Raw genomic sequence first — 26,990 nt, forward strand, 5'->3', positions numbered from 1 at the left:
GCTGTCCTGGAACTCACTTTGTAGACCAGGCTAGCCTCGAACTCAGAAATCCGCCTGCCTCTGCCTTCTGTCTTTTCTTTTTTCTTTTCTTTTTCCTTTTCGTGTGTGTGTGTGTGTGTTTGTGTTTGCTGGGCATGGTAGTTTATGTCTGTAATCCCAGGACCCCGAGGCTAAGCAAGGAAGATATGGCTGAGTTTAAGGTCAGTGTCATGGAAACTTCACCCTATTTTTTGACACAGGGTTTCCCTGAGTAGTTCTGGAAGTCCTGGAACTCGGTAAGGCTGGTGTTGAACTCAGAGACCCTCTTGCTTCTGTCTTCCCAGGTGCTGGAATTTCAGTTCTACCGTGCTGGACCTCCCACTGAACCAGGAGCTTGCTTATTTAGCTAGGCTGGCAGGTTTCTTTTCAAGCCTTTCAGGTATGGGAGACTACTATGCTAGTGGCTTATGGAGTGTTGGGGGATCTAATCCAGGTCTTAATGCTTGTAGGAAGCACTTTACTGAGCCACCTCCCTTAAATTTTTTATGCCAATTTTAACGTTTTAAAATGTCACCTTTTTGGTTGTTTGGAAATTTTATTTATTCACTTACTGGTGTGTGTGTGTGTGTGTGTGTGTGCGCGCGCGCGTCGCACATTAATGATCAGAGTACAGCTTTCAGGACTCAGTTCTTCTGGTCCATCCTGGGTTCCAAGAATCGAATTCAGGTCGTCGGGTTTGCTGAGCCCCTGGCGGCTTTTTAAATTTGCCATGCCCGCGAAGTTCTTCTCTCCCTACCATTCATTTCCTTGAAAAACAAAACACGGAAAACTATTTCCTAAAACTTAGAAGCGAGCGCATCCTAGCTGAGCTTCAAGGATAGAACGTCCTCGGAGGTCACCGAGAAACGCCTCCCGAGTCCCTGGGAAGGGGCGGGGCCCCAAAAGTCTCCGCTCTCGCCATCCCGCTTGTCCCGGCAGGCAGCCCTACTCAATTCTCGCGAGACTTCAGGCACCTCAGCCGCTGCGCACTACGCGTTGCTGGGAGTCGAGGCGCGGAGTGGGGGGAGGGGCGGGGAGACGGTACAAACGGCGCGGCCGCCATCTTGTTTGCGCCCCCGCTCCGCACGCGCTCCGGTTTTTCGTGACGCACGCTTCCCCCTCCCCTCCGCCGCGCCCGGGCCTCTGCATTGCCCGACGGCGCAGCAGCGCGGGGGCGGCTGCTTTCTTCGCTGGACGCCGGAGTAGAGGCCTGTGAGTGTATGGAAGCTTAGGCGAGGAGGGGAGAGAGAGATGGGGCGGCGGGCAGTGAGGGCGGTGCTTCCCGCCAATGACGGAGAGCTCCCTTCCTTCTGCGGCCGCCGCTGCACTTCGGTCGGCTCTGCCACCGCCATGTTATGTGTTCTCCGGGCCCGCCGCTGTCGTCGCGGCTGCGCTCGCGGGGTCCGTGCGCCTGGGCCCGCGGGCTTTCTCCCATTGGCGGAAGGCGACGGCGGGGGGGCTCGCTCGTGATTGGTCGGCGGCGGGGAGGCCGCGGACCTGGCACCTTATTGGTCACGCCGGCTCCGGCCTTGGGGGGTGATGAAGGAATTGGCGGCTGTCGAGATGCTAGCTGCTCAGGCACAGGCAGCAGGGCGACAGTCCCTCTAATGCCAGCGTGGCGGGGAGTCTCCGGGACGGAGCCGGAGGCCCAAAGGAGAAAGAGAGTGGTAGCCTGGCGTGTGGCCTGCAACGGGAAGGGGTCACTACTAATACCAGAGGCACGGTCAATTACAAGATGGGGTGTGCAAGCCCCTGCCTTGTAAACACGGAACAGAAGTGTCTTCGAGACCTAGGGGTGCTAGACTTTGGAAATTGATCCAACTTGGGAATGACCCTGAGTAGAAGTCTGAGTGCATGGTATGGAAGTAGTGGGAGTAAGGACCAGAGGACAGAATCGGATTAGGGAGTCTGCTGTAAGAATTTGGGTTTTGAAACCCGGAGGACTAGTGTAGAACTCCAGATTCCATTCTTGGTTCTGAAATGGAGAGTGGGAACCAGGTAAACAGCCGGATCCCACTGGACAGGTGTATCAGCTTTTAGAGGCTGAATGCCATTTTAACATTAAGTAGAATCAGAAAGTCAGCTGTAGAATGTATTTGCATAATTGGGAAGTTGGGGGCTACAGGATTTGGGATCATGCTAGTTTGGAGATGTTAAGTGTGAAATTTTCCCTGGTCTAAGAAGAATATAGGATCAGAGCTTTGTGCTTGCTAGACAAACATTCTACCAACTGAGTTACCCCCCTTCCCCCTTAAAATTGATCTCGCTTAATTTTCAGTTCAGAGGGCAGGTGAGACAAACTCAGGAGTAATAGACCTTGTTTTGCGTGCTTACCTGGGTGTATAAGTATATTTTACAGTCACACAGATATTCTGTGAGGGAACAAGAGTTTGTAAGTTGCTGGACTCAGGTGTACTACTGTCCCTGTTGTGGGACCAGCCGTGCAGATTAGGGTGGGAAGGCTTGAGCCCAGGAATTTGAGGTCAACCTGTAAGATGTGGTGAAACTCTAAAAGGAAGACAAAACCACGAGGAATTTAGTTAAGTTCACAGCTAGTAAGTGACAGCGCAGATCCAGACACAGCTGGAATTCTCCATCCTTACACTGCTTTTAGAGTTCCCCACTTCATATCCTTCCTCCTCCTCTTCTTCCTCTGTCTTCCTCTTCCCTCTTTGCTCTCTCTTTCTTTGCCTTTTTTCTTTTGAGGCAAGTTCTCTGTAGTCCAGGCTACTCTTGCCTCAATCAGGCTGTCACTTACTAGCTGTGAACTTAACTAGCTGGTAATGACCTTTCACTCCTGATTCTTCTAGATCCACATCCTAACTGATGAGATTTCCCAGAGAGTCCTACCACTCTGGGATCTTGGAGCTCTTAATTCTTTTTTATTTTGAAAATTTTATTACATTTTAATTTATTATGTACATGTGAGTGTGTGAGCCATAGTATGCTGGAGGTCAGAGGACAGTTTGTAGGTATATGTTCATTCCCTCCTTCCATCATGTGAAATCCATGGGAGGAATTCCAGTCCTCAGGCTTTGTGGCATTGTGGCAAGAGCTCTTACCAGGTGAGCTACCGTGCCAACCTGGAGCTTATTTGATTTTATTTTCCTTTTTGAGATGGTGGTCTCACTATGTAGACCAGGCTGGTCTGGAATTCATAGAGATCCACCTCCTTCCTCAGGAATGGTGAGATTAAAGGTGTTACCATGACCAGCTGGAGCCCTTATTTATTATTTATTTAGGTTTTGTGTGTGTGCCTGTGAGAGAGAGGTGGGGGCAGGGGAGGGAGGTAGAGAAGGTTTCTCTGTGCAGCTCTGGCTATCCTGGAACTCCCTCTGTAAACCAGACTTGCCTCAAATTCAGAGATCTACTTGCCTCTGCCTCCTGAGTGCTGGGATTAAAGATCTGTGCCATCGCTGCCCTGCTGGAACCCCTGTATTTAAACTCTGTATTACCTTGATGCCACAGACTGTTGTGGGAAAAGGAAAACCCTTGCATCTTCAGCTGCTTTTAGGCATTTTTTTTGTGTGTGTGTGTGCTGAGGTTCTAAAGAGAGAACCTTGTTGAAGTCACTTAGCTTTGCAAATCCAAGCCATGTCTATCTTCGGTCACTGGATAGATCCTCATTCTACTGGACAGCATTGCCTCACCTATGGAAGCATTGACTTAGTGGTAGAGATGACCCTTTAAAGGCAGGTTCTTGGGCTGGGGATGTAGCTTTGTTGGTAGAGTATGAACCGTATTAAGGCCTGGGTTTGATCACTAGCATCTAATAAGCAGAACCCAGTGATGAATACTTGTAATGCCAGCATCTAGGACATAGAGATTGATGATAGCCTGGAATATATGAGACTCTGTCTCTAAGTTAATTAAAATGAAATAAAAACAAAGGCAGAGTCTTCCTGTGTAGCTCAAGCTAGCATCTAACTTGGGATTCTCTTGCCCCAGGCTCCTGAATATTGAGTCTACAGGGTATGTGTTGACTTTTCTTTAACCCCTTTGGTACAGTGCCCAGAGTGACATGTCAGGAAAGTGCACTACCACATGATTCCAGTGGTAACTTTAAGTAATGGTTCAAGTTTACCTCATTCATTGGAAGGAGAATGGCAGAGGACACACTTATGGTCACAAATGACCTTGAATTTTATTCCAGCCGCAGATATTACAACTTAAGGACATTTCTTAGCTAGCAAGTTGTTCTTTTCTAGTCTACTTATTTCAGAGGAAACTGAGTTATCTGATGTTTTACAGACTCTTTCATTTACTTTAGTTTCTCATGCATGAACTGAGAAGTTAGGAAGGTTAATAATGTACAGTTCATTTTAGTATTTTTCCTGCAGAGACTCAAAGTTCCCAACATCCTTTAAGTGGATCATTTACAGGAGGAAATGGATTATGCTTTGACCACAAAGTGCCTCTGGGAAGGGGCAGTAAAGAGGCTGATTTTAAAGTTGGACCTAGGAAAAAATTGTGTCTCTGTAGTTTCTGCAGTCTCTACTGTGTGTGCTGGGGTAGAGTCTTGTCTGAGTTTTCTTTTCTTTGTAAGTAGTAATTACAAGAAATGAGTATAATAGAGAATGAGAAGATGACATTGTGGACCTTAGTAAATGAGAGAACTCAGTATTTTCTTTTTGGAACTGCATAAAATGTGCCATTCTGACATCCAGTTAGAGCTTCCTCAACAAGGAGGTCTTTTATAATTCTTTCCTTGTTGTGTACAACAGGATTCCACTTGGGGGAGCAACCACTTGATAGGAAAGAGAAATCTAAATCATTTGTGGTTTAGAGGCTGATTTTCCACAGGTCAGTGTGAGGTCAGTCTTAAACTTCTAAATGCTCAAAGTGGTTGGGTAATTTGTTTCAGAGAAGAGTTATCTCATGATACCCTCTGCTAACTCCTAGTTGCATCAAAGTAAAGATGGAGGGGGAATGAAAAGATTTTCATATTTGCCAAAAGCAATTATTAAAGTTAAATAACCAGTATTATTCTGTCCAGTAATTTTTTAAGTTTTTTAATGTAGAAAATTTTAGTTGAAGTTGGATTTTTTTTTTTTTTTAAGTAAGAGGAAAATAACATTGTATGGGAAAAAAATCTGCTTGCAAACAAAACCTTTTATCAGGTTGCAAGATTTGTTGTACCATTCCCACCTTTCATCTTTCTCAGCGGTGACGTGCACTTGGATCCATTTCCAGAATGGGCTCATGCACCCAGTCTGCAGAGAACTTTCTAATGGAAAAACTTCAGGTGTAGTTTAGAGAGGTGAACTACAGTCTAGCTTTTCTACGTTTGAATGTTTCTAGAATCGGTTTAAACTAAAAGTTTACTTTTTCAATGTCTAAGGTACATAAAAGGGGCTGGAGAGATGGCTCCACTATTAAGAGCACTGACTGCGCTTCCAGAAGTCCTGAGTTCAAATCCCAGCAACCACATGGTGGCTCACAACCATCTGTAATGGAATTCGATGCACTCTTCTAGTGTGTCTGAAAACAGCTGCAGTGTACTCAGATTAAAAAAAAAAATTCTTAAAGGTACATAAAGGTGTCCTATTTAAGTTTTACTGTCCATTTAAAGTCAGTATATAAGGATTGCTCTGAGTATGAACTATAAACAATGATCTTGAACAGTGTTTCAGTAAGGTAAAAAATAAAATTACTCAAGAAATGATACTACTGTATGTATTGTTTTATATCATGACACTGGCGGAAAGCTGTTCATGGTACCTGATTGCTCCAATCCCCAAACTCAGTGAGCTGTATGAAGTGAGATTCTTTGCCAATGTTGTGTCCATTTTAAAATACGAGGGCTAATGAGGTATATACTATCTTCACAGTTGATTATCTTTGTTACTTTTAACTGTCTTAAAAATTCCTACTCTTCCCTGAGGGCTAAGTACCATAGAACTTGTTCATTATGAAACAGCACAGTTTGGGAAGCAGAGTGTGCTTGGTTGGCAGTAATCTGGAAGGCAGATATACTTTGTATACTTTGTTTTTGGTGATAATTTAATGTCATTTTCAGTAACACTAAATTTAAAAAGAAAAACATGTGCATTAAACTTTATATCCTTTTTCAAGGCAGGGTCTCTCTACGTAGCTATATCTGTCTTGGAACTCAGTATGTAGATGAGGCTGGCTTGAACTCACAGAGATGCCCTTGCCTCTGCTGGGACTAAAGGAATGTACTACCATGCCCAGCAAGTGCATTGAACTCTTCGCTATTTTAGAACACCAGCTGAATAAGGCTGCCTGGAGTCTTTCCACAAAAATGTGTTGCTGACTAGTGACCAAGTGAAATGTAGTTTCTTATTTTACAATTGTTAGGCCTTTGTACATGTGTGTTTGTGAGAACTGGTAAAGATTTTGTGTTAGGATCCTTGTGTAGTGGAGTTCAGGTGGTTGTTCTAGGGTAGTCTGTGAATGAAAAATAAATATTCTGTGCAGGACACCTGGGTCTTTCTTTGGGAAGGAATTCCTGAGAATGACGTATGTCTCAAGAATGACATGGATTCTTAGAGGTTAATAATATGTCAAAGGCTTTCCAGTCTAATAAAAAATAAGTTAAAATTAATAACATCTTTTTTTTGAGCTTGTATGGGGCACATTATTGTTATTCTATATGTGTCATTAACCACTGAGTCCCAGGCACCAACAGAATGACTCACTGGGTGAAAGTGTTTTGCCTTGCAAATCTAATGGCCTAACTTTGATCCTTAGAACCTGTGGTGGAAAGAGAGAACCTACTTCCAGACATTGCCCTCTGACCTCCACAGCCCACACATGGAGTAGTTATAAAATAACATTACAAGCACCAAATCTTATATTTTTCAAAGAATCTTAATAGTTCCCTTCCGACTCCCTCTCCCTCTTCTTACTCACTCCCCCTTTCTCACAGGCTTAACCGCCCTTCCCCCGTATTTTTAAACAGGCTGTTTCGGCCTCACTGTCCTGGAACTCACTATGTAGATCAGTCTGGCATAGAACTCACAGAAATCCTCCTTTCTCTGCCTACTGAATGCTGGGATTCTGATTTGGGATTGAGGGTCTGTGCCTGTAAGTAGTTACTGAACAAATTAAACTATTCTGGTCTTCCAACCTTGTAAGCTGTTACAGTACTGGAGACTTGCTGCAGTAGACCTTTAACAAGCTGGAGGTCATCGGCTACACGGTCATGATAAGGAGGAATTGGAGTCTCAATCTGTCTAGGTGCAAAGCGTTTTTGTGTGCTACTCCACATGGCTGCTCTTTTTCTTGACTTTACATGCTCTTGTCAAGTGTTGAAACAGCCTGTGACTAATAACCCCATTCATAGCGTTCTAGGCAGCTCACCCCATGTTTGCACAGCTGAGAGCTGAAGTAAGTTCCTCCAGAATAATCTCATCCATTTGTCTCATTCTATGCCTTGGAGTCTCTACCTGCCCTGTCTAATTTCTTGAGGAGTCTCACTATGTATCCCTGGCTAGCTTGGTACTGACTATGTAGTCTAGGCTGGTCTTGAAGACTATTTTTTAGCCAAGTAATTTAGGTGTATCATCTACCTAAGGTCCTCTTTTTCCTTTCATTCATTCATTTTCTAAGCACCAGTGCTACATGACTTTAATTTGATGATAGTCATGACTCTTAACTTTCTGGGCTGCCTTTGGGTTGTATCTTAAAAACTAATGGTGCCTGGCAGTGGTGCCGCACACCTTCAATCCCAGCACTCGGGAGGCAGAGGCAGGCAGATTTCTGAGTTCGAGGCCAGCCTGGTCTACAGAGTGAGTCCCAGGACAGCCAGGCTACATGGAGAAACCCTGTCTTGAAAAAGAAAAAAACGGGCTGGTGAGATGGCTCAGTGGGTAAGAGCACCCAACTGCTCTTCCAAAGGTCCAGAGTTCAAATCCCAGCAACCACATGGTGGCTAACAACCATCTGTAACGAGATCTGGCGCCCTCTTCTGGAGTGTCTGAAGACAGCTACAGTGTACTTACATATAATAAATAAGTAAATCTTTTAAAAAAAAAGTAAAAAAAAATGAAAAAGAAGAAAACACAAACAAACAAACAAAAACTAATGGTTAGGCTAACTTTCTGTTACTGTTGGAATTGAACCTAGGACCCTATGTGTGCTAGGCAAGTGTTCTGCCACTAAGCCACTAGCTGTGTCCTCAGTACCTCTTACATTTTAAAATGGTATCTCACTAAGTTGCCTGGTCTGGCCTTAGCTTTACCTACCATCCTCTTGCCTTCGTCTGTAGCTGGGATTACAGACTTGCACTGCCACATTTGGTTACTTCTGTCTTCTGAAAATATGTTAATACTTAAAAAAACAGAATCTTGAGGTAGGTTTGATATGGGAAGTAGCTGATAGTTGTTCAGAACTAAACCAGGGGGGAAAATGGCTCAGAAGCTATAATCTAGTGAATAGCTTCTGGTTTTCTTTAATTTGATTATAACTTTTGAGACTGGGTCCCTCTGTAACCCTGGCTGTCCTGGCTGTCACTGTGTAGACCAGGCTGGCCTTGAATTTACAGAAATCTGCCTGCCTCTGGCTCTTAAAGGCTGGGAGTAAAGGTGTGCACCACCATACCCAGCCTGATGTGTTTATAATTTTTAAAAGGTTTGAAACATTAAGATGCAAAGATTTGGCATTAAAATAATCTGACTTTTGTGTTTTTTTTTTTTTTAAATCTGGAGCTCACAGTGCCGTAGAGCAATGTTCTACATGACTGTTTTTGTTAGTGCTAATGGTACTTGGCCCTTTAGATGGGACATTCACTCTGCAGTGCTGCTCAGTTCTTACTGTCTCACTTACTGACACGGCAGCCAGAGTCAAGAGTAGTTTATATCTTTTCAGGGGACAGGAAGGGTCTGAACAGGATCTTGTTGTTTAGCTTTGGTCTAGTGCTTACTGTGTGCAGCCAGGGTGTCCTTCCTCCTGCTTCAGCCTCCAGGGTACTAGAATTACAAATGTGCACCTGATTTATATATTCATGCTGAGCATTGGGAATAGATGTAAGAAAGACATAGTTGCTGACTTGAAGAATCTCCTGTGGTAGTAAAGATATTTTGAAAAACAAATTATACTATGTATAAAGTACTGTAGTATGCTTAGGTATTTATTGAGAACCTACCACATTCCAGATTTGCTCAGTGCTCTCATTTATCTCAGTACTCCTGTGAAGTAATACTATTTTATCACTTTCAACAAGAAATGATCTCAGGAGTGGCTAAGTAATGTAGCTAATATCAAACAGCTAATAAGGAGGTAGCTTCTTGTCAGAAATTAGTGTTGTGGCCAACAATGAGCTCTCAGCCCCTGTGAGAGCACTGAAGCTTGAATTGTGTAACCTGAGTTACTGGTTTTTTCTCTTAGTGATTTGAGTGCTTTTTATGGTGAGTTGATGCAATTGTGTGGCATAGAGGGCTGCCAAGATTTGGGGCCAGGGAAGAATTGAAGTTAGAGTCCCAGATATCCCATGAGGCACTTAGTCTACAGTAATATCAGCTAGGGAGGAGAAAGCTATAGTAAGTGAATGGGTCAGATTGCCAAATGCAAATTCAAGGATAATTTGTGTTCTCTTCCTACTGTGGTTTGAATTCTACTGTGGTGACTGCTGATGAAAAATAGGAGTTGAAATGTTTTTCCTGTACACTGCCAGGGACTAATAAAAACTATGCCCAAGACTGTCACAGAGTAGCAAGGGACTTGATTGGTTTAATCGGGTACATCAAAAGCAGAGCTGAAGGGCAGACTTTTGGAACAATAAGCAGACCTCGGCTGTGACTGGTGGTGAAAGGCCTGGATTTCCGGCCTAAAAACCAGAGAGTTTTAGTTCCAGCTGGAAGTCCTCTTACACAGCTCTTTACAGCCGAGGAATTGCCTGCTGTAGGGCTACAGGACACAGAAGAGAGATTACTGCAAAGTATGTTTAGGGCTTTAGGACAAAGCTTGTTTGGTTCTGCATGATGTCTTCTCTGTAAAAAGCAGAGGATGTCATTTAGTACTTTATATATTTTTTAAAATTCTTACTCAAGCACAGTATAATGTACTGTGTATAGTCTTTACAGCGTGTACGACCTGTATTACAGATGGGTAAACTATGGTTCAAGCTTAGTCCTTGTCATATAATTAAAAGGTAGTTGGTAGAGTCCCGAATATATAGACAACCCTGTGTTATCCCTGGTGACCTTCAGCACCATAGAATGTTTCCAGAAACAACAGTGAGCCAAGTAAAACTATTAATCTCTCTGGAGATCAGTCCTGCTGGTTATTTAACAATCAAAGTAAACAAAACAAACAAAAAACCCAGACCTCTTTCTATGTAGATCACATTGGAATTCTGAATTCTTCTGCGCCATCCTCCCTGCTGGTTACATGGGATTACAGGTATGTGCTCCCATACCTGATTCAGAGTTTTGATGTCATAGAAGGCTTTTCCCCCATTACACTTTGAGTAAGTTGGAGTAGAGCATTGTGATAGGATTCTTTTGAAATGCTGAAGCCTCTGCAACCAACTTTACCCCCCAAAACATCCTATTTCGATTTGTTGGTGTTTACAATAAAATGCATTGCCTTGGTAGTAATCTATGCTTTTAAAATTTCTACAAACAGAAAGGTACCTTTAGAAATCATGAAGACTGCTGTATGGGCATAGCTCCACTTTGATATTATTAAGTTTTTCTTTTATTAACCCAACCTGGTTTTATTCTCTTAATAATGATCAACAAAAACCTGGAAATAGATGGTTACAACTTTCCAGGCTTTTGCACATTGCTTTTTTGGTTTACTGCCATAGGTTACTGTAGCAATATCTTACAGACACCGTTCAGGGCCAATCAGAAGCAGTGAAATTACCTTCAATTTTTTAAATGGAACTCCATAGCCAATAGAAAATCCTTTAGGTCGGAAATGTAGCGACCCTTTCTTTCGTTTTTTAAAGGACAATTCTAAATTTGCCCTCCCCTGTTTTAGAAGCGCATGAGACCATATGTGTCTGCTGTGTACATTTGCTAAATATTTCCAATCCTTAAGTTCTTGGGTTTGAAGTGAAGAATCTGACCCCTGTTCTGCTTCTCAAGGTAACTTTAAAACAGGAAGTGTACAAAGGAGGTAACTGATGACGTGAACAGCCAATCATGGCTTTGTATTCTTAGCTGATAAAGCAGCTCAGCCAATGGGACTGCTTCGGAGGCAAGGTTTGGTGTCAAATAGCAGGCTAGATTGAATGCCTTTGACTGTTAAAGTGGAAGGAGGCTGCAGGGCTTCATTGGAGCCTCAGAGTTTTTCACTGAGGCAGGGGTCAGCTGAAAGACAAAGAAAAATGGCGAATAGTTTGCTGGGGGGTGGGAGGACAGCTGTTCGGGTTTTCACTGGAATGAACGAACATTCCAGACTCAGGTTTCTGCATCTTCTGCTGCCTTTTGTCCTCCGTTCTTTTTTTGGGGGGAGGGATAGGAGTGACTTAAATTCTCCCTGTCCGAGGAGATATAAATAACTCCATGTAAAATTAATGCAGTTCTCGGTAAGTTTAATTCTTTGTTTTGTGTTGAGATGATAGAGACTATTTAGCTTCAGAGAGTGTAGACAAGTTGCACTGTTTCAGAAAATGGCCACTTTACATTCCGTGCATACCTTCTTGGTGCACCTAGATTACCTTGCTCTGTTTAGCTTTTGCATGCCCTTCAACTAAGATTTTCCTAGTTTAATATCAACAAGACAGATGCAAGAAGGGCTAATCAGTTTTCATGGGCATTCAGAAGCAGAGCACTTTGTCTTTGCATTGGGTAAACTTAACTGTTTTCCAAATAATTTTCCTTTGTTCAAGTGCACTGAAGCTTTTCTACAGAATAAGATGAGTTTTAAGAGGTTTTTTAAAAATTTTTTTATTTCCATGCATTTGGTTGACATATATGTTTTAAAGATAGAAGCACATTATTGTTCTTTCAATTGCTTGAAAATATGATTAGCAACTGATTCAGGTTCTAATGGGGGAAGGCCCACATGCCAGCCTGAAAATTCTCCTGTAACTTTCTTGATCTACTTATCTGTCTCTGGATTTTAATAAGATTCAATTGAGTAAGTCTTCATTGTTCATCTTAGTTTAATATGCTGACTAGTTTAGCATCCAGTTAATACTGGGTGTAAGGAGCTTACCATGTTTTTGTCAGCTGTTGATTGGGTGCTTTAAAATGATTTAAGCAGATGCCTTTGTTTTCAGTATGAAGTATATAAGGAAGGGGCTTACCTGCAGTTTGTGACTAGAAAAGTTAAAGTGTTTAGGTAGCCTTTTGCCCTTGGTATTTACCCCTTTCTTTAAGGATATGAAGCTTATGCAGATTGCTAATCCATAACAAGTCAGTTCTTATGAGTACTGAAATCATCAGTCCTATGTACTAAGATCTGTAATATGCCTGGTTTTTAAAAAGCAATTCTTTGTTTTCTCTTTATTTGGAAATGTTGGATGAAGGTCATTCGAACATTCCTGCTGCAGATCAGTTAGAGCAGTGAGGCAGCAGCTGTCCCTGGACAGGGAAAGGAGCAGGCCTGGCTGAGGAGAACTTGGAAGGTGTTGGTCTGCCTTCACTTGCTTCCTCTTGAGGGAAGGGTTTACCTGAGAAGGATCCCTTGGGGCTTTAAGTGTAGATAATGTGCAGCTGGAGTGGGGTAACAGCCCAAGTTCCTGGATGCAGGCCTCTGCCGCTGCTCTGAAAAGTGACCTTGAGGAGTTGAAAGATTGAAGGACAAAGTTTGTTTATGCAGATTGGAACTAAAAGGCTCTCTTAGGATGAAAGACTACTTCTGGGTGTTCTAGTCCAGTGGCTACTAGGAATCTGTTACAGTTCAGCTCAGGAGTTTTTAAAGGAGTAATAGGCCTGCATTCATTCTCTTCTTCCCCTGCTTTCTTTCCTACCCCCAGCCCCAGGAAAATTTTTCCTAAATCTTTCTGATATGATAATTGAGTGAATGATCTAACAGATTCAGAGTTCCTTGCATGCCATTCTGTCACCCTTGTAATCTCAAGGGTTCTTAGTGGAGAAAATGGTATTTCAGGAGTTCAAGTAGTTGTATTTGTGAAACTCCTCTTGGAGTATTGGAATGCTGATGGTAAGAAAATATTAATTTGAGGGAATTTTAAGTCCTAAGAGAAAGGATTATGTGTTAAATATTATATTTTAAATGATACTTCTTTATTTTGTATAGGTTGTTGGTACATATTAGTTGTTTCAACTTGTATATATGGTTAAAAAAAAAGATTTAGTGACCTTTTTGGCTCTGAGAGAGGTCTGTAACAGAGGGATAAAATTGAAGGTGAGAGAAAAAGGGAGGCTGAGGTAAAACTACAATCTAGAACTTTGGAGAGCTAGTTACTTAAAGCATGAAGCCAATTTTCCCATTTTTTTAAAAGGTCATCCATTACCTGGGGAAAACACAGGCACACCTGTGCAAATGCCTGAAGCAGCTAAGGTGTTTCCTGTATATTGAATGTTGAATGGCATTTGTGGACCCCTCATTTGATACTTCGTTGAAAGACATACGTTGAAAGACATACAATTCCTCATTTAATACATTAGACTTGAAAATATTTTCTATACAAAAGAGGAAAACTTTATATGATAAAGAAAGAGCAAAAAACCTTATGGAATTAACCATAACTCATACTGGAAGTGGCAGGAGAGAGAGGTGAGGGCCAGGGAGGCTTGGATAGAGCCTAACACCTGGACCTTTTTAGCTTGTCCAGTCTGGTGATAGACAGTATTTTGAGCCAGTAGAATATAAATTATTTAAAGCTGAGAGTCCTGTGCTCAAATCAGTTTTGAGTATGGGCAAGTCACCTGTTCAAAGTAAACATAAAAATATTAAATTATAAAACTATAGGGCCTAACAGGCTGTTAGCTGTGCAGCTTAGTTGGTAGAGTTGCTAGCATATAGGAAACCTCGGATTTGATTCCTAGCCCTTCATAAACCTGGCATGGTGATCCATGCCTATAATCGCAATACTTGGGAAGGGGGAAGCAAAAAGGTCATTCAATACCAGCCTGGCAATATCTCAGAAAAGAGACCCAGAAATAGCAATTTGGTGAGTGGGATAGTATGTGTGTGAACTGTGTACACATGCCTTGGTGTGTTGGGGACAGAGCTTAACACTGGGTGATTTCCTTTATCATCCACTGCTTTTCTTTTAAAACAGAATTTCTCAGTTAACTTGGAGCTTACCAATCGGCTAGACTGGCTGGCCAGTGAGCCCTAGTGTCCTTTTGTTTCTGCCTTCTTGTTATGAGATTACAAACAGGCCTATATACCACCATGCCTGACTTTTGACATGGATGTTGGGTATCTAAACTCAAGTCTTTAGGCTTGTATGTACTTTCTCACTGAGGCATTTCTCCAGCCCCCACTTTTACATTTGTGTGTGTGTGTGCTGGTGGTGGTGGTGATGATGATGATGGTAGTGAGGTCACGATCATGGTGTGCTGTACATGTAGGTTATAGGACAATTTCAGTAGTGGGTTCCCTCCTTTCACCATGTGTGATCTGGGGGCTTAGATTGAAAGGCTTAGAGGCTTTACCTGCTGAGGTCCCCCACCCCTACCACCATATATTGTCCAGGCAGGTCTTGAATACTCTAGTCAAGGATGACCTTGAATTCTTGACCTTTCTCCACCTCCTGTGTGTTGAGATTCTTGGTCTACACCATTTGGCCTCAGAGCTTCGGATAGAAACTAGGGCCTGGTGCCTGCAAGGCAAATAATCTACCTGCGCTACATCCCTGCACCATTATTTAGAGGTGAGTCTTGAGTGAGGTTCTGTATATTGAAAATTCTCTGCACATTATGAATAATTGCATAAATATTGTCTATTGCTGATGCAGGCTAATTGAGGGCCTGAAGTATTTTAGGGAGATAGGTGTGACATCAAAGAAAATGCTGGTGTTGTGATATACTTATAAAATAATGTTTGATTACCTCAGCTGCATATTCTCATTTGTGTTTACAGGATCCTGTATTTAAGTTAATTTATTTATTATTTTGTGTATGTATGTAAGTGTGGGCATGCATAAGAAATGGCATATGTGTGGAAGACAGGATAACTTTTAGGAGTCAGATCTCTACTTCTACCATGGATTTAAGAGATTACATTCAGGTCTCAACAAGTACCTGCTGAGCTATCTCACCAGCTCGATTCTGTCTATTTAATATATATTGGGATTATTGAACCATCATCAAGATTCTTATGAAGGAATTTTAACCGCTGTGTCAAAAATTGAGAGTCTCAGAGGATTCAGGAGTTCGTCAACCTCCCTGAGATACATGAAACCTGCCTCAAAAAACAAAACAACAAACATCAAATTAAGGACCTCAGAATAGGATACAGTGATCGTGTGTGTGTGGGTATGTGTGTATGCACATGTGGAGATCAGAGGATGACCACTTAAATATGGAGTTCAGGGATTAAACTCAGGTCGTTGGACTTGCCTAGCAAATGTTTTTTCCCACTGAGTCATCTCCTGGTCTTTTCCCCCTCCCACCTTTTTTAATGGAATGCTGCTTTAAAAAATGTCATCAAACTTAGGAGCTTCTCCAAGTAAAGACTGGGAATGGGAAGCCTGTTCTGATTGGATACTGAGGTGTGCATTTTATTTTCATGTGGGTAAGTTCTTGTTGCTGATTGCTTAGCAGAGATGTGTTGTTTATTTATTTATTTTTTTTTTTGCTTTGAGGTCGTGGTCTTTCTGTCTTCAATTATTTGGGAGCTTGAGAAGTAGAATACCTTGTAGACTAGTAGAGAACAAGTAAATATTGGATTGAAGACTTTAAAAAGAAAATAGGACTCATTAAAATCTAAGCATGAACATAAATTTGACACAGTTAATACTGTATATTGCTTCTGTAGTGTAAGTGATAGACCCTCATGGAGGCATTTTTCACACCTTCTTCTTTTTTTTTTTGGTCCTTTTGTTATTTTGTCTTTTTTTTTTTTTTTTTTTTTTCCTTTCAGAGCTGAGGACCAAACCCAGGGCCTTGTGCTTGCTAGGCAAGCGCTCTACCACTGAGCTAAATCCCCAACCCCTTTCACACTTATTTTACATGTCTAGTGTTACCTATTTTTAGGATTGTGCATCCCCTCCTAGTTGATATTTTGTGATTTCTTTCTTTTGAATTTCCTGTCCTATTAAGTTACTTCCTCTCAGGCATGGTCAATCTGAGGGATTGATGTTGATCTATTTTATTTTATTTTATTTTATTCTCTGTGTATTGAAAAACTTAATTCAGATAGAAGATTCAGCAAAGCTAACATTAACTTAGCTGAGTAATACCCTAGTTCCTAGACAGTGTATGCTTGAAAACAACAGCCTTGGTGACTCGGCTTTTTATTCCTAAAATTAGACTAGGCCACCTTTTCAAGAAGCTGTGTACTTGGGTTGTAGAGATGGCTCAGTGTTTAAGAACACTTGCTGTTCTAGAGGACTGAGGTCAGTTCCCAGCAACTACATCGTGGCTCACCACCACCTGTGATTCCAAAACAGGCTTTTTTTTTTCTCTCTCTCTTCAGACACTTCCCATGCATGTGGTACCTATACATAAATGCAGGCAAAATATGCATACATAGGAAATAAAAATAAATCTGAAAAAGGGTAAAAACGACAGAAAAAAACCCAAGTTGTATACTTTTGGAAGGGCTTCAGAAATCTAAAAAGCATTATTGCTGCTCCTTTTTTGTTTGTTTGTTTTGTTTTTTGTTTTTGCTTTTCTTTCCTTTTTCTTTTGCAGTACTAGGTATTAAATCCTGAGCCTTATAAAGGTTAGGTTAGCCCTCTACTACTGCTACATTCCTTAGCTCCTAAAATCATTGTTGAAGCAGATTGTGGATGTCTTTGTGAATCAGATTATTTTAACCCAAATTTATCCCCAGAGTTTGGTTAATTCTAAATGAGACTGAAAGAATAATTTAGGCAAGCACTCTAGTGCATCTGCAGCCCTCCTGGAGTCGTGGGATCTAGTCTAGTTTTTCTTGGAACAATTGAGGCCAGAGAGAGCTGGGGCTCTATTAAGATTTCAAGTTTTTAGTGACTGGCTTGTGTTAAAATCGGAGCTTTTAGTCCCACTCAATTCATTGCATGTTTGTTTTAATCATGTCTGGGTGATTTTATCTTTCGTGTTTCTTTTGGTACACCTGTACGGGACACAGAGAACAGAGAAGTAGACCATGAAGGAGGTTTGGTAGTCTACACGTAGATCTGTTGGTTCAGATGTTTGCTGTGGCAGCAGACCTAGTGTCCCTTTGGGGATTGAAAATCTCTTGCCTCAGCCAGTTGCTTGTTCTGAAAACTGAGAATCAGCTAGGAAGCTAATGGTGACCACCTGGCTGAGGTGTCCCAGAGAACTGGGTGACTTTTAGGCATTAACAAAGAAGTAAAATAAGGTACACAGCATAACACCTGCATTCCACCTCATGCTTTTTAATTCTTATTTGTTATTAATACACTTCAAGGGCAAGCTGTTCTCACATATGTTTGGGCCTAGTTCTTCAAATGAGTTCTTAAGGTGACATTTTAACGACATAAAGATTTTTAACATTTGACAAGACTAAAGTAGGAATCCTTGTCTGTGTATGCTTAAAGTAATACTTTATGCCAACTTCTCCCACCTCGCAAAATGGCATTATTATAAGTGTGCTCATGGGTAGCTGTGAATTTTTGTACTTTGTTTCTTTTTGGTAGCCTGTTTCTTGAAGTTTCTCTAACCACTATCATATATCTAAATGAAAAATCAGTTTATTGAAAGAATGAGGGACTGAGCCATATAACTTATAAAACATTAAGTCCTGAAATACTCTGTGATTGAAATTGATTATAGACACAGCTGAGTAGTATGTACTTCATGTCTGCATTATGCAAAACATGCCTTTTCTTTTCCATCTGTTCTTAGTATGAAGGCCAGCTCTGTAGAGCTTGGTCAGTTTCTACTTGTTGATTATGCTCATCTCCTTTCTCTCCATGCAGTAACTGACCCAAAGTTACGTATTGTAAATTGAGAGGGCGGCTGATTTACTTTTGTTGTTGTTGTTGTTACTGAAAAGGGCAGCTGATTTACTTTTGTTGTTGTTACTGAAAGTACTGTCATTTGGCTCCCATTTCCATGGTGTTAATTACATAGAAACATTTGGATAAAACTAGGTTTTCCTTTCTCTACCTATACTATATAATTCTTACCTCTGAGGAGATCCTGGTGGCTTTACACATTCTTTTTCAATAGTTCATTAGATTTACATATTGTGTGTGTGTGTGTGTGTGTGTGTGTGAAAACTTAAAATGCACAAGTAAAATTTTACTCCAGATTTAACAGCCTGGTAGGGATACTTACAGTATATTCCAAATATTAGGAACTGATGTGCAAAGTGCAAAGAAAGGACATAGGATTCAAAGGATGTGTGATGGGTTACAATCGTAGCTCAGTTGGTAGAGTACCTGCCTAGCATTCATAAAGCTTACCCCAAGTGGTAGCATGACTCTGCAGTCCTAGCATGGTAGGAGGAGATGGATGGGGTAAATACTGGAGGATCATACATGTAAGGTCATTTTCAGCTATATAGAGCAGTCAAAGCTAGCCTAAGCTTAAAAAAAAAATCAAGAGAGGAGACCTCAGTTTAGGAGGGTAAACAATAAAACTGGCTTTATCAGACTTCAGGAGGTAGGAACAAGACTGAGGCATTAAGAACAAGGTCATGATTCACAGTGCAACTTTTGCACTGAGGAGAACAGTAAATAGGTCACTGTGCTCAGTATAAAGAGATGAGTAAATGACAGGCAGGAGTAGTAACAGAAATGTCTAGGGAAATTGGAATCAGCTGTTGAAAAGGCCTTGACATTGAGAATGATTTCTGTTTGACATTAGTGACTGTAGAAGATGAAGGGTAGTAGATTGGTGCAGCTTTATCAGAAATATGCTTTCACTAAATTTACTGCACATCCTATGTAAAATGAAGATGGAGCTAGAAATTTTGTGATTTTTATTTTAACTTGATCTTTTCTTGAATAAACTTTGTAGATGACAATGTCACTTGACACGATGTCAAATGGTTGATCATGTCTGCTAGAGGCTTGTGAGGAAGTTTAGAGTAGTTGGTAACATAAGTGGCTTAGAATTATACTTGGCTCACAGTGATGGCTAAATGGGTATTAGCTATTGCCATTGTAATTATTATTTTTATTATTGTATGGAGGTTATGGAAGCCTGAATAAAATGGTGGCAGCATGATGAGAGGTCAGGTGAGGATACCACTGTTGAACACTGTCATGACTTAGCAGTTCGTGGAACATGAGGGACAGTCTGAATGACTAACACATAGGAACTTAGAGGGAATGGAGCAGGTTTGAAGAAAATATAAATTTGAATTTGGACATGGGAAATTTCTAGTTAGAAATGTCCAGTGGGTAGATTGTACATTTAGGACTGGACATTGGGGAAATGTCAGAATTGGTAGTATTGAGAATATTTGGATATTCTCATTGTCTTCTCCCTTCATTTTCTGTGACACTGCTAGGAATTAACTCTGTCTGTGGCCTTATGCCTAGTGGGCAAGTGTATCACCATTAAGTTATATCCCTAGCCAATAATAATTGGAGTTTAAACTCAGTAATTATAGCTATTCTCAGTGACAGATAAGAGAGAATCAAGGGAGAGAGAGAATGGTTAGAAATTATCAAGCTTCATCTCAGAGATAGAAGCATACAAAAGTGTTGGACCCGTGGGGTATGGTGGTTACACGCCTTTAATCTTACCGCTCAGGAGGCAGAGGCAGGAGAATCTCTGAATTTGAGGCCAGCCAGGGCTAGTGAGATCTTGTCTCAAACAAACAAAACCCAAATGAACAAATAAAACAACCATGCTAGAGACTGCCTATAACTAGGTATCCATAACAAGGTAGACATGCTATTTAGCCCTCATCTCCCTTAGGATGTTTTGAGTCCTGTGTGTGCATGATACATGAGAGCATCATTTTAAGCTCATAGGTATATATGCAAGAACCTAGTACTGACTTTCTTTGTGTCTTGACCTGCAAGAGAAACACAGCTCTAAAACCCAGAGCTTTTCAATTTCCCTAAAGATACAGAGGTGCTCCCTCTGATCTTACTGGGTAGTTCCCTGAAATGTGTGTGTACAGAAAGGTATCTCTCCATCCAGTGCAGAGATTAGATTCCTGGCTTGCATTGGATTTAGTGTTACTGATAATAATTTTGACAAGTCTGAAGTGTGAAGCCAACGAAAAGTACATGTGTAGGAATTTGGCAGTGCTTGTTTAGCAGATAATTTACATTCCAAAAGAGTCTTAGTTGAGAACCACTGATCTATAGGATCTAGCAGAATTTTCACTATAAACTACCTGTATTTAGTTTCTAGGTTAAATATGTTGTAATTATCTTCAATAGAAAAGAAAGACAAGAACTTGTCACTAGAGAATTAATGGTAAATTTCCAGCTGTCTTACTTGGTTATTTTTATCCTGAATTCTTGTGAATTCTTTTTCTTGGTAATTAACTGGCCAGATTCCTATTCAGCTACTCTCAACAATGGCTAAGCTTACAACAGTGTGCAGTATTTATATGAATCAGTGATTTAGTATTCTTATTTGGTACTTACTAATGTAGGTAGGACAGAAAATGATCTCCATTTTGAGGGTGAGGAAGCAGGGGCACAGCCTGATGAAATGAGCCCAGTGCTTTCTACACTGCCCTTCCTTATTATATAGGAAAACTGTGGTCTCTGCTTCCTCTTTCTGATGAGAACAGAAGCTTGCTTTTTGGGGAGTGAAGGAGGATTAGGGATGGCTCATGCTCATATGCTACTACTTGGGAAGTCTAGGCAGGGGGATTACCAAAAATTCAGGATCATCTTTTTTTATAGAGTGAGGACCCCCCCCCCCCACACACACATACCCTATCCTCCCAGTCTAAAAAAAGGTTGCAGGGTGGGGGCAAAAGCCAAGTGGTTGTTTGCACATGCCTTTAATCCCTAATCCTCAGGACTGAGGGTCTCTGAACTCAAGGCTAGCCAGGGCTACACAGAGAAATCTTGGCTGGAAAAAACAAAACAACAAGAAAATCTAGCCAAAGGGACACAAGAAAATTTCTTAAAGAGTTCTCAATCTTAAGGAACAAATGCATAGTAAGATTGAATTACTTTGAAAGCTTTTATTGAAAAAGGTGGCTTTAGTCACTTTTCAGAACAAATTACAGATAGATACTTTGGACAGTAATACATATTTGGGGAATTGCCTTCTGTGACTCCAAAGTTCACTACAGTCATACAAATAGATGCTTCCCAAAATAGATAACTTGGTTAGATCAGGGTTAGCATTTCTGCAGTACTTTTCAGTCATACAGGGCCACAATATGTAGTATGTATTGGGTTCTTCACTTAAACCACAGAGATCAGTATTTTTAAAATGAGAAATGACTGAACAGTCTGCTTTAGATGTCCTAGCTGTGGTTTATAATTCTTGCTTCACCCCTAGTGAAGTAGTTAGAACAAAGGGAATCTGTGCAGCTATTGAAACATATATAATGGAGGACTGACTAAGGCTGTTGGGTATTATAGTTTACCAAGCCCCAGAAAGTGAGTTGGGTCTACAAGGTCTTTCAATTTCCACTACTGGCTGGTAACCCATTGGTCTAATCTTAGTCCTCGAAGGATTCTGCAGCTTACCAAACTTGGAAACTTTAATCAGTTTCCACCTTGAAAAGAATATAACAATCTGCTAGCTTTGCATTAGAGATCTCAAAATAATTAGAAACAACAAAATAAAGATAGATATGTGTTCCAGCATGAGAAAATCCAAAAATTCTTTAATTTTATTTACCAATTAAAGAAAAAGATTTATTTTTATTTTTCTATATGTGTGTGCATGTACACAGAGGTTTCTATACTGATGAGCACAAGTACTTAAGAAGGAATCTCTCTATAGGCAGATTTCAAAAATCTGAGGCCAAGGAAAGGAGTCTTGAGATCTTAGACTAGTTCTTTTTTTTTGTTTTTCGAGACAGGGTTTCTCTGTATAGCCCTGGCTGTCCTGGAACTCAACTTTGTAGACCAGGCTGGCCTCGAACTCAGAAAGCCGCCTGCCTCTATCTCTCAAGTGCTGGGATTAAAGGCGTGTGCCACCACGCCTGGAAATTTATTTTTTTAATTTTTTTTAATTAGGTATTTTCTTCATTTACATTTCAAATGCTATCCCAAAAGTCCCCCAGACCCCCTCCCCTACTCCCCTATCCACCCACTTCTACCTTTTGGCCCTGGCGTTCCCCCATACTGAGGCATATAAAGTTTGCAAGACCAAGGGGCCTCTCTTTCCAATGATGGCTGACTAGGCCATCTTCTGATACATATGCAGCTAGAGACACGAGCTCCTGGGGTACTGGTTAGTTCATATTGTTGTTCCATCTATAGGGTTGCAGACCCCTTTAGCTCCTTGGGTACTTTCTCTAGCTCCTCCATTGGGGGCCCTGTGTTCCATCCAATAGCTGACTGTGAGCATCCACTTCTGTGTTTGCCAGGCCCTAGACTAGTTCTTGATTGAGGATCCTGTGTTTGGTCACTGGGTCCATGGTCCTTCAACTATATGCAGTACTTGTTTGTTTTGAATGTGTATCAGAAACAGTCACTTATATAAGAACCAGGAAGAAAATAGTGTGGACATTTGAGACTTAAAAGAGCAAATGCTAAAATAATAATAAACCACATTAATAAGTCTGGAAATGCCACATACAGAAGTAGACTCAATTGTGCACTAAGGATATTTTGAGAGGAAGAAAAAATATTGTTTGAGACTAATTAGTAAATATTAAATATTTATGTATTAAATGTCTTTACAGTTGGAAAGGAAAGATAAGTTTTTTATTTATGGTAGACCCCAAATCCTTAGACAGTAGTTATAGTCCATGAAATGGCCCCCAGAATTCTTGCTTTGTGTGTCCAGGAGTTTAAATAAAGATGGATCTAGGTGGATCTTTCTTTATTTTTTTCTTCTTTTAGCAATAAAAAAACAAAACAAAACAAAACCTTATGGTGGTTTGCTTCAGTCTCTATATACTTGACCATGCAATGCCTGAGGAGGCCAGAGGAGGGCGTCTGGACCCTCTGGAACTGACATTACAAACAGTTTTGAGTTGCCCCATAGGTACTGGGAATTGAATGTAGGTACTAAAAGAGCAGTCACTGTAATTAACCACTGAGCCATCTCCTTCCTCCACCCCCTCCCACCACCCTCAGATAAAACTCACTATGTGACTATAGGTGACCTGAAACTCATTATGTAGACCAGGTTGACCTCAAACTCAGAAATCTGCCTGCCTGCCTTTGGCTTCTAAGTGCTAGAATTAAAGATGCTCCCATTCAGAGCTTACTTCAGAGTTCGAAACAGAATTTTTCTTTTGGTGATAGGGTAAGTGGAGTATAGTAGCGCGGTAGCAGCCCTAGACTCCACATTCTGATTACTTCTACAAGACGAAACAGCCTTACACTCCCAGTTTATACAAATCTAAATTGTCAAAAGAGATGCATTCTAAAGAGTTACATGTTTCTGGATTCATTTGGAGGGGAAACCTGGATCTGTACTCATCACTGGCATTCCCAGTTTTTAGAATTTGAAACATTCCTAGTCACTTCCAGCTTTAATTGTTTGCTTTTTTTGGAATTAGAACATTTTGTTCTAACTTGACTTGTTTGAAAGGCCTGGAACTATTTGATATTTATAAAGAGATGAGAGGTCTCTTTTATTTTAATTTATATCTCCATGCATATGAAACAGGGCTTTTTAAAGAAAAGAAGTAAAGCAAGTACAGGGAAAGAAGGCTTGATTCCTGTCAGAGCTGTTGGAATGGAGCCATGCATGGGACTGCTCTGAGACTGCTGAGCAAGCAAGAGTGGCTCTAGGAAGTTAAGTGATTTGCCCACCATCAAAAACATACAGGAATTGGTATTAAGGACCCCCAGGTCCAATGTATTTTAACTTGTACTTTACTGCCCTCCACTGTTCATAGCTGAAAACTCATAGTTGCTGATATGTCAAGAAATTTGGGAATGGAAAGATAACGAAAAAGTGACAGCAGGCCAAGGAGAACAGATGTGGAGTGGTTTGTGTGTGGTCTCAGCACTCAGGAGGCTGAGGTAGGAGGATTACTTGAGACCAGGAGTTGGATACTTCCCGGGCCACCATAATGGGAACCTATGGAGAAAGAGAAGGAGACAGAGAAGTGGAAGCTACAAGGATGCTGGGAGAAAACGGATGTTTGGTCTAAGGATTTAAGTCAGTAATCCCATGCTGAGACTGTCTTTGAATATTTTGAAAATATACCTGAAAACAGCAGAGAGAGGAGGGAGAGAGGAGGGGGGGGGGAGGGAAGGGTAGAGAGAAAAGAAAAAGAAACTTAAGTACTTAATGTCTAATTCTCCTGTTCACTGTGTTGGAAACTTAAGTAATTTAATATGCCTAGTTGTGTAAAATTGGAATGATACTGATAAGTTTATCACTGAACTAAATGAAGATGTACTAAAGGTAATGTTTGTGGCAAGTGATTTGTAAATTCCAAAATTCCAAAGTTGTCATCTTTAAATACTGTTCAGAATCACACTTCTTAATTCTGGAAACAGAAATCTTGCCAGAAATTTGGCAAAGTTTATTTGTAAATCTCAGATGGCCTAGGAAGCAAAATGACACAACCTAGCTGCATAGGCCTTGATCTTTCTCCAGCTAATGTCAGGATTTCCTTCAGTGTCAAGGCCTGAAAAACTAGTTGCTCTACATTCTTTTGCAACAATGCATTTATTCTCTTTTGCCTGGAGAGTCAAAGACAGTACATTTATTACTTCTGTGGGGCAGAGGACGCAGGCCAGGCCTACTTCTAATGAAGGCTGAGCAGGTTAGGAGTCATGGAAGCCACAGAAGAGCTGTATGCTCCAGAAAAGCTTCATCCCGTGTTCTTCGACAGAAAGGAGTGAGTGAATAGAGCATATGACATTGCTCTAATTAGTACCCTTTTTCTTTAAGGGGCCACATACTTTAGGATTTGGAAGCCTTGTGGTTTCTTTTGAAAGCCATAGAGAACTCAAGCAAATGAGAATTGCATCTTCAAAGAAATTTCATTTACAAAACCAAACCATGCATCCTTAAGTCTCTTTCTGTCTTACCTTACTTACTGGGATTCATTAGAGCCTCCAATGGAGTGAACCTCCTACTGACATCATCTTGAGTTACACGTGTGCAGCAGAACACTTATTTTTTTATTTTTATTTTCGAGACAAAGTCTTGTTCTGTAGCCAGGTAGCCTGGCTTTATTTCTCATATTATGAGACTGGTTTTGGTATATCCCATACCATATCTAGTTACCACTAATGGTGATGTAATGAAAATGGCTCCAGTCAAAATCAAGACCATGACAATAGCAAGAGAACCACCCCTGCTGCTCCCTGATGTGCTCTACTACTGAGCTGTATCTTGATCTTCCAAGAGAGTCATCAGAGTGGCACAGTCCGCTTTAGAGGTCTTGTACAGACTGCATGCATAGTTCCTTTTTCTTCAAGAATGACAAAGTAACAGGTGTTATTTGCTAATAAGTACCTGTTTGTTCTTAATGATTCAATCGAATCATTGTTTGCAGCTTTTTTGTTGCATTTTTAGATTGAGTATAAGAGTACTGTGAGGAGCTGGAGAGATGGCTCTGTGGTTAAGAACACTGACTGCTCTTCCAGGTCATGAGTTCAATTCCCAGCAACCACATGGTGACTCACAACCATCTGTAATGGGCATCTGATGCCCTCTTCTAGTGTGTCTGAAGACAGTGACAGTGTACCCACATACATGAAATAAATAAATCTTTAAAAACAGAGTACTGTGAGCCTAGACCTCATGAATATTAGGGAAATCCTCTACAATGAATTAACTCACACCTTTCATAGCCTCAACAGAGCCTTAAACTCTCTCTGTAGCCCAGGCAAGACTTGAACTCGTGATTCTTCTGCTGCAGGCCTCCCTCTTGCTGAGATTGCAGATCTGCACTACTAAACCCAGTTGCAGTTTCTTACTTTATTGTTAATGTTTAGGCCAGACAGAGGTGTTTGCCCCTCCTCCTTACCAGAGTCTGTTTTAAGTGCCTTTTGGAAAGAGGCTCTAAGTTAAAATGATTAATGGTTGTTAAGGACATGCATCCTGTGCTTCTGCATCCTCAGCTGCTTTATAGCTACCAAGGCAAAGTTCTTGGATGTGTGTGGTCCTTTCTATTATTCCTTTTATATAAAGTTCACCTCAGGTAGTTTTTTGTTTTTTAAGAGATCCTTTGGAGCTAGAATTAACAGGGGGTTGGTTGCAAGACACATGGATTTTTCCACTGGTCTGAAACTCAACAGAGATTTGTCTGTCTCCACCTCCCAATTGCTGGAGATTGGTGTGCCACACTACCAAGATTTGGGATTCAGGAAGGGAAACACCTTTACTTGATAAGCCATCTTATCAGCCTGAGAAAACCCTTTATTCTAGAATCCTATGTAACCACTTCTCTTTGGTTATTCAGGCAATCCTTCCTCTCAGGTCAAGCTGTTCAGGCTTCCCTTTTCTTAGGCCATACTGCTCAATGACTCTTGCCTGTCACAGTGGCTACCTTATCATGTGCTAGTTGCTATGAGGGAACCAGAGATGGCTCATACAAGCAGCAGACTCAAGGAGGTACTACTAGGTTAAGGCTATTTAGAGATTTGAGCCTTGCAGAAACAATATTTTCATGATGGACTTTGAGTCTTTCCTTTTTAGCTTTGGAAAGGAAACCATTTATAAAATCAGTTAATTTAAAATCAGACAAATTAATAGATATTGGGAGTTGAAAATACTTCCAGAAATGACTATTGAGTACTTCATCTCATTAAACAAGTCTTATTCAAGTACTTAAAAAGTAATTAATGAACATGAATAATAAATTGAATATCAATAATGAATTGAATCTGAGAA

The 26,990-nt window shown here is 40.9% G+C and overlaps 1 protein-coding gene across 5 annotated transcripts in view; it reads left to right on the plus strand.

The window, feature by feature from the left end:
• The first annotated feature begins 886 nt into the window (after nt 1-886).
• Nucleotides 887-26,990, plus strand: part of Nfyc (nuclear transcription factor Y subunit gamma) — a 63,126-nt gene continuing 37,022 nt past the window's right edge. Inside the window, exon 1 of one of the 5 annotated variants that reach the window (XM_085839006.1) lies at nt 887-1,230. Coding sequence is in view for 1 of the 5 variants with exons in the window: in XM_085839007.1 (XP_085695133.1) it covers nt 1,626-1,758 (133 nt within the window). In the remaining 4 variants the exon portion in view is untranslated. Of the gene's footprint in view, nt 1,231-1,610; nt 1,759-10,358; nt 10,384-11,234; nt 11,519-26,990 lie in introns of those variants that run through there. The other 4 variants (XM_021160775.3, XM_085839007.1, XM_085839005.1 and 1 more) reach the window with 4 other exon arrangements.

This window comes from Mus caroli, unplaced genomic scaffold (genome assembly GCF_978045245.1).
Source record: "Mus caroli unplaced genomic scaffold, Mus_caroli_1 scaffold_6, whole genome shotgun sequence".
NCBI classification, from domain to species: domain Eukaryota; kingdom Metazoa; phylum Chordata; class Mammalia; order Rodentia; family Muridae; genus Mus; species Mus caroli.